Raw genomic sequence first — 8517 nt, 5'->3', positions numbered from 1 at the left:
AGAGATCTGGGAGTGCTCAGCTTCTACAGATGAAGTTTCTTTCTGGATTTCACCACGCAAGACAACACTTAACCAACAAGTAATTGTACAGAGACTACTAGGAAAACATCATTAAAATGGCAGAGTCTGAAAGGGAACAACTACCATAAACGTTCCTGATAGGCACTAAGGGAAGCAAGTTTTATTTTAGGAAGCTATTTACTGCTTTAAAAACTGAGCTGGAAAAACAAACAAACAATCAAAAAACCCAAATAACAAAAAAAAAAAAAAAATCCAAACTCAAACCCAAAGGAATAAAATAATAAATATTTCCCTTCTCATATTCTTTCCTCACACAATCTGTATTTTACCAGCAGTCTAGATCTTATTCTCTATCACAATTTCCTTTTTCAAGGCAGTGATTTAGGGCTTTTTAGGTTTGGGGTTTTTTTTGGTAATTATTATTTTACATACAGCAAAGTGGCACTCTGACTAGTCTGTCACTCAGCAGAGCGTTTAAAAATGCATACTATAAATCAATCACTACACGACTGTCTAATGATACTAGCAGAATAACTTAAGCCTTTCTGCATACATACTCAACACAATAACAAAACCCCTGCAGTTCTGAGCCTTTCCCTGCTTTTTTTTCCTATATGGCAGCAATTTTGCAGAGAAAAACATGCAGATTTCTGTAAACATTTCCTAATTCCTGAATAAAGGGAGAGTGGAAATACTCCAACGATTCTTCTCAAATTTTTCTCCTGTACTTAAAAGTTCTTCACCACTCTCATACTGGATAAAGATCCCAATGGTTCTGGTAGGCAGTAGAAGAAATACTCTACAGCAGAAGAAATACTCGAATCCAGTCCCCTCTATACATATTTTCCTAAATGGAATTATTATTTGGCTCAAAGCATTATTAGTTGGCTGCTGCAGTTTCAAACACTGCTAAAAAGTGCTACTGCATCGTTACATTCTTAAGTTCAACACTCGTGGCTCAGAATTTGTCTGCATACAGCTTACACGCACAAAAATCACCGTCAAAAGCATTCACTTTTGTCTTTGGAAGAGAGAAAGCCAGCACTGGCCATCTATCCCTCGTAAGCAGAACAAAGTTTCACGCTCCAGGAAGCTGTCACAGCCGATAAAATTGGTTTCAGCTGTACGGCTGAGGATCTTGGCATTGGTTACTTACGCTGAGCTGTGCACAAGTCTAAAGGTTTCAAACCTGCATGTCTTCTGCTAATCTAACTTCACTGTTTGGCTGACATTCATTTATACTTTCATAATTCCTGTGCTTTAATGAAAAACTTCTTTGTGCAGGTTTCTCACAGCTTGTTTACCTGTATACACTTCTCTCTCATTGATGACAGCCTTCTGCATACTAACTCGGCTATCCACCTATGTTGAGGTTCATCCTATCCTACCCCTTGATGCACTGCTCGCACAGACTAAGCCAGGCAAGACTTGCTCTCGGGAAGCATCAGCTTTCAAACCAGCTGGCCAGATTTCGTACAGTCTTCATTTGATTCCCGGCTGTCCTCACAGACTCGCAAACCTTGCAGAAATGCTCATCCCAGAACGAAGTGACGTGGACCTCGTACTTCTTCCTCCAGGCAAAATATTTCCTGTAGTTGGGTTTGTTTTTATCGAGGAATTTCAGGTAGGTGGCCAGCAGCCGGGGGCTGGGGAAATCGTCGACGTGGATGAAGGAATCAGCGGGGATGAAGCGCTCGTAGTTGGCCCTGCGAGGTCCGAGGACGACGGGCACGGCGCTGGCGGCGAAGGCGTTTCTCCAGAGTTTCTCAGTGATGTAGTCCGTGTGCTGGGAGTTCTCGAAGGCCAGGTAGAACTTGTAGGCCGAGACGGTCTCCACCACGCCGCCCTCGGCCAGCGCCAGCCCCCGCTCCCCGTATACGTCGATGGTGAGGTGCTCCTTCAGCTGGCGGTAGTAGCGCACCCGAGCATGCTCTTCGTTCCAGTTGCTGATGACCCAGGCCACCAGCCGCGTCTTGCGCGGCAGGACGAAGGGCCGGGGTGCCGGCAGCGCGTAGAGGTACCCGTAGGGCACGAAGACGTCCGAGTCCCGCCGGTAGGTCATGGTCCAGTTGAAGAGGCCGGCCAGCCCCCGCAGGCCGGGAGAGTGCGAGGGAGACTCGAAGTTCATCCACACCCAGAGCTGCTGTGGTGGCCGCGGCGGGGGCCCGCGGGGCAGACCCTCGATGCCGTGCAGCGCCAGGTCGCGGTGGTGGAAGAGCACAGCCTGAGCCTCGTCGTAGCGGCTTCGGTCGGCACTAAGGCGGCAACCTGTGATGTTGTAGCGGCGGCGGCAGTCGGCCATGCGCCGCGGGCGGCCGAAAGGCTCCCACCACAGCAGCACGTTCACGTCGCCGCCCACTCGCCTGCTCGCAGCATCCCACCGCGCCGCCGCCGGCTCCGGTAGGCTGACGTAGAGGGACACGGCGGCAGCGGCGCCCAGCAGTCCGGCCGCCAGCGCCCACCGCCGCCAGCGCCACCGCCGCGGGCAGCCGGGCTGCCCAGTGGGGCAGCGGCGCGATGCCGAGTCCATCCAGGCCGCCCGCTGCCGCCGCTCTGCACTTCGCGACCGCCACGGGTTAGCCACGGGGCCGGGGCTGGCCAGCGCATTCTGTGGCTGAAGCTGCTGCCTCCGCCGCCTCTCAGCCCACCCCCCCTGCCCCGGTGGCGGGGAGGTGCCGGTGCCACCGCCCCTCCCGGCCATGCTGGCCCGTTCCTCCCCGGCTGCCTGGCTACCCCGCTGCCGCCCGCCCACTACCGCGGCCCGCCCTGCGAGCCGCTCTGCCCCTCCCGCAGTGGGTAATCAGCGCCTTGCCCGCGGGAGAGCGGCCCCGGGGGTGCTGCGGGGCTCCGGGGCCGCTGCGGGGCTCCGGGGCCTGGCGCACTCCTCTCTGTGCGGCAGGTGTCGCGATGGCAGCCGCGGGACTCGCTGAGGTGTCAGAGGGCAGCGTGTGGGCAATGGCAGCCCCGGGTCTCGCTGCGGTGACTGAGGGCAGCGTGTGGGCAATGGCAGCCCCGGGTCTCGCTGAGGTGGCCGCGGGCAGGTGCAGGCAGTGGCAGCCCTTGCTTCCCGGTCCGTTTAGTTGCTGGGGATGGATTCAGAGGGAATTTGTGTCTCCACGTTCGGGCAGGGCGTCCAGTCCAGAGCCCAGGCTCCAGCATGAATAAGATGGGCGGTGAGGCTTTGGGCCACTCGCACCCTGCGGGTTCGTGGCAGAGGACCGTGGGCGGAGCAGAGCCCTGCCACACGTTCCGCAAAGGCAGGTTTTCCTGTCCTCTTGTCCACGACGGCGCAGAAATGCTCCGCTGCTTTCCGTCCGCCTTCTTCCAGTCCACGCCTGAAAGAGAAGTTTAAAACCCCAGCAAAATGGTTTTCCTACACCAGCTGAGATGTGGTTCACATGCTGTATTCAGTGGCCTTGCAAGGAAGTCCTTCGGAAGATGCAGAAGATTCTCACTTAAAATAGTTGCCATTTTAGAGAGCGAAGTGGAAAGTTTGAATAAACCACTTGTTTAAGGGGGAGGGGAGAGTTAGAGCAAGTTCCTTCCAAATTCAAACAGTATCAAGCACCTCTAAAAGTATTAATGATTGGGGGAAATAAAATACATTAGAGAATTTTGTTTGTTTCTTTGCTCTTGTAAAACTTATTTAGAATCATGTATCTTTACGTTAACATCTGTAAATGTCACAGCTATTAAAAACCCACAAAACCTTGTGATTACCAGAAAGTTACTTTTACCATCTCTGTTTCACTAAGCTTATGTGAAAAAGTGTATCAGATAGGCTCAAAACTTTTTTTTTCCCCTCCAGGTCATTCACTTCAGTAAACTGAGAGATCATTGATTTGCAGAGTTCAGCAAGCGTTCGTGCAGGACTAGGGAGCTATCAGCTCTGACACTGGACGTTTTCATATCCGTCAGCTATAGATCCAAGGTCCTCTCACGCAGGTCTGCTGAAGGCAGTGGAGTTACACCGGGCATGAATTCTCACTATTCATCTGGATTGCAGCACAGCTTTGAAATACCACATAAGCCAACGCCCTGTGACTTATGTCTGTATTAGTAAAAAAAGCGATTAAATCCCGTTTGCTCCCCAAAAAATAAAGAAGAGTAGTGCATGAGGTTGATGTTAGGCTGATAATATGGTCGTGGGCATCCATAAATTTATTAATTGTACATTAAAGTTTTTGCAGATTTCCACTATCCATGTTGTAAGCACTCATATAAGAAAGGCAAATATCTGTGGTTATAGTACATATCTGTGCCTTACTGCCTCTGCTCCAATGTACAGCATTGGTTGGGAGGGATCTCTGGGGTTCAGTAATCCACCCTCCTACTTAGAGGAGAACCCCTGCCAGCACTAGCCAAGGTGCTCTCCTAGGTGCTGGCTGGACTAGCCCCAAGATGTTGCAAATATTCAAGGATAGAGACACCACAACCCCTCTGGCAGTCTGTCCCAGGGTTGTACCACCCACTTGGTGCAGGATATTTTCCACATGTCTAACCCTGAACCTTCCACCCTGTAATTCGTGGCTGTCATCCCTTGTAATCTCCAAAAAGAGCCTGGCTCCATCATACTCATAATTTATCTTCAGTAGTAGCTGGCTCCCATTAAATCTTCCCATTGCCTCTTCTTTTTATGACAAACAAAACCAACTCACTCAACGTCTCCTCTGTGTTTCTGTGCTCTAGGGTCTCTTACCATCTTGCTGGCCACCCCTGGACCATGCTCTCAACATATTTGAAATGGGAGGCTGGAAAGGAGACAATATTCCAAGTGCTGCTTCACCAGTGGGAGGATAATTACATCCTGTTTGCTGGATGTAATTCCAATGTCATCTAGCACGTAGCTTGCTTTATTTTTGAGGACAGCTCACATTTAGCTTGATGTTCCTGCAGCCTCTAGCTCCTTTTCATCATGGCTGTTTATCAGCCAGCCAGCTCCTAGCCTGTACCAATACATGGGAGTTTTCTGCTCCACATGCTGAACTTCCTTTCTGCTTGCTGAACTTCCCAAGGTTTCTTTTGGCTCACTCCATGTTTCTCAAGGCTTTTGTAAACCAAAGTTGTACAAGCCAAAATGTGAACCCTGCTTTCTAATCTACTGTTTGCTGCAAAATCGTTAGATTGCCAATAGTAACAAAAAAAGTCTTAGTGTAATAAACGTATAACTTGTCTTGACAAACAACCCTGATTTTAGCCACAAAATGGGAGTGTGGGAAAATCACTTTATCACGGTAGAAAACTGCAAACAAAGACAGAAATACAATGCTAGAGGAGAGTCAAATCCTCTGAGGGCTTGACCTGTACTTAGAATCAATAGAGAGCCCATCCAGTACAATAAACAATACCTAAAATGAGCATAATCCTTAGTCTGCCTTTATTAGGCTTCTCAAGTGGGGGTTGGTCTCTTCTCCCAGACAACCAGCAATAGAACAAGGGGACACAGTCTCAAGTTGTGCTGGGGGAAGCATAGGCTGGATGTTGGGAGGAAGTTCTTCCCAGAGAGAGTGATTTCCCATTGGAATGGGCTGCCCAGGGAGGTGGTGGAGTCACTGTCCCTGGGGGTGTTCGGGAAAAGACTGGATGGGGCACTTGGTGCCATGGTCTGGTTGACTGGATAGGGCTGGGTGCTAGGTTGGACTGGATGATCTTGGAGGTCTCTTCCAACCTGGTTGATTCTATGATTCTATGAAATAAACCAATATTTTGCTTATTTGAAGGTTAAATGTTTGCTGTTTCTAGATGCAGTCAGTGTTTTCTCGTAGATCTTCCTCAGATGGCTTCCTCTTCTACTGTGACTGACTTTAGTTTTTTTCACAGTTGAGAAGTATTTAAGCCTAGAAAAGTCTTTGAAATTGTCAGCTGCCTTGCAAACACAATATGAAAGGTAGTGGGAGATGTGATTGTGATTTCAGCCACAGTGTGCTAGTTTGAAGCTAGCTAGGATGTTTTGGTGAGAAGAACTAGATTACAGGCTGTGAAAGGAAAACAATGGTGATGTCTACTCCATTCATAGGCTTGCTGAGATGTATAAAAACTAGAATCAAAACATAGATAAGGCACTACTCCTGCTGGGGAGCTCCAAGCTGCATCTCTCTCTCTAACCTCACCCTCCATTTCTCAGACTAATTCACTTTGTTTCCTAACCCTCTGGCTGAACCTCCATTCTTCCTTGGGACTGGGGTAAGGTTGAGAGGGGTAGGAGGAAGGTGAAGGGGTGGTTGGGAGTCTCTCCTGCGGACTCAGGTTTCTGGGAGGGGAGTTGTGTTTCTGTATTACCTTTTACCTTGTCTATTTCTGTCTATAACTGTATATACTGTAAATATCTGCTTGTCTATTGTGCTAAGCTGTAAATAATAAGCTTCATTCAATTTCCAGAGCCGGCTGAGTCTAGTCTGAGTGATTTCCAAAGTGTGGGGGGGCAGGGAACACCCAAACCATCACACACAGCTATTAAGCCAGATATTATTTCAACCAGAGAAACCCTGTGGAATTTTCTAGCCTAAGAAAATACGATCAACTTCAAAGGGTAGCAGAATGCTATGTGGTACAAAACTGATGCTAGGAATGACTTTGAAATGTCTTTTTCATAAATAGTCCATGGTGTCAGTGCAAGTTTTTTTCCCAAATGAGAACCTAAATCCTGTGTGAAAAAGTGATAAAAGTTCTGTATAAATTGCATGCTGAGTTTCAGTGTGAAGTTTAAATGCCCGTAATTTGATTACCTTTTGTTTCATGGCCAGGATAATGGTATTTCTACTTGGAAGTTTAAAAGTCTGAAATATGATGAGAGATAGAAGATTTGGTTGAAAGTTATTGCATGCATTGTTGGATGAACGGCTTCTGGACAGACAAGCCCATGTTACTGTACATGCAGCAAGTGTGATGTTAAAGTATTCTGCCTGGCTACAGTTCGCTTGTGACTGTGAGCAGAGTTGGATTAATACTATGTAAAGTTGACATTTCCAGGTCAGGGCACAGGCATGAACAAATGTGCTGTGCACACTGTGGTTGAAGGATCATGTCCCAGAATACTCTTCAACCTTCCTCTGCAGCACACATCTTTGTTCATCACCAGTGTAGAATAGAGGCCAAATCAGAACAGAAAATTTTCCTACCAAACCCACATGATCCCCAAATACTGTGACATGCCTGTGTGTGCCAGCAAATCTGAATTTAGCTCTGTAATTATTTGTTATAGTGAATTTCACTCATCCTTGACTTTTGGTGCACTGGACACCATCTTAAACAGCAACAGTGGCAGGGGCTGTGATGTGCACCCAGGTCTGATGCTCTCCTATTAACCTATGAGCATTCTGACCAAGGGTTTGTGGTAAACCTTTAACAGGATCACAGAATCACAGGATGTTAGGGGCTGGAAGGGATCTCAGAAGATCATCCAGTCCAACCCCACTGCCGGAGCAGGATCACCTATACCAGATCACACAGGAACATCTTTGAACCTCATGCTTGGAGATGGCATACAAATCCAGGAGACAAGACTAGCTCTAATTTAAAGTGAAGCTCTTAAACCACATATAGTCTAGTTATGGAGCTCTTCACACCAATTTCTTTAGTATCTTGACCACTTCCTGTTGTGCTTCGTTGCTTGACATAGGCTTTGCCAAGATGTCAGTGTCTGAACACTGCCATTAATAGTTATCATTTGTCCTTCAAAACAGCAGTGTTTAGTTTGGAAATGAAGTAATATTAATAAACCAAGAAAAAAGGATAGCTGAACAGTTAGACAGTAAAAAATAACTAAGTAAAACTGTGAGCACAGTTAATTTAAACAACCCAATGCTCTGTTTAATAAATTACAATAAACATAGCAATATCAATACTATTACTGTAATATTATGCAATTTTACTATACATAAACAAATTAGAGAGTCACAGAATCACAGATTGTCAAGGGCTGGAATGGACCTTGAAAGATCATCCAGTCCAATCCTCTGCCAGAGCAGGATCACACAGGAATGCATCCAGGTGGGTCTTAAATTTCTCCAGAGAGTGAGACTCCATAAACCCCCTGAGCAATCTGTTCCAGTGTTCTGTCCCTCTCACAGGAAAAAAAAATTCCTCACCATGTTTACCTGGAACTTCCTATGTCTCAGCTTCCCACTGCCCCTTGTCCTGTCATTTGGCATCGTTGAGCAGAGCCTGGCTCCATCTTCCTGGCACTCACCCTTTACATATTTATAAACATGCAAATGTCACTGCTATCTCTGGTACCTCCTCCAATCACCTATGAACTTTCAAAGCTACCTTTTGTTTTGTCACTTGTTTCCTAAATTGTACAATAATATATAACAAACAATTATTTGGTATTTCCTTACAGTAATAATGGTCAATTGGGAGTGTTTAGTGACAGATTGTTTGAGGTTCCATGCTGCCCATGTGGTCATATGAGACTATGATAGCTGTTACATATCTAAAGAGGCTTATTTATGTTAAACATTTATTAAAGTGGGCTAGAAATCAAATCACAAACTC

General features: G+C 47.0%; 1 protein-coding gene across 1 annotated transcript; it reads right to left on the bottom strand.

Moving 5' to 3' along the window:
- Positions 1-262: 262 nt before the first annotated feature.
- On the bottom strand, positions 263-2729 carry FUT4 (fucosyltransferase 4). Its single transcript, XM_064140556.1, has one exon. The coding sequence runs from the start codon at positions 2720-2722 to the stop codon at positions 1466-1468; it is 1257 nt and encodes a 418-aa protein (XP_063996626.1). The 5' UTR covers positions 2723-2729; the 3' UTR covers positions 263-1465.
- Positions 2730-8517: the final 5788 nt, after the last annotated feature.

Source organism: Pogoniulus pusillus, chromosome 3 (genome assembly GCF_015220805.1).
Source record: "Pogoniulus pusillus isolate bPogPus1 chromosome 3, bPogPus1.pri, whole genome shotgun sequence".
NCBI classification, from domain to species: Eukaryota; Metazoa; Chordata; class Aves; order Piciformes; family Lybiidae; genus Pogoniulus; species Pogoniulus pusillus.
This window is presented reverse-complemented; position numbering and strand designations above follow the sequence as displayed.

What these genes read in the sequence shown, in the direction of transcription:
- FUT4 (XM_064140556.1), bottom strand. Translation starts at nt 2,722, where the DNA reads ATGGCCGGGAGGGGCGGTGGCACCGGCACCTCCCCGCCACCGGGGCAG.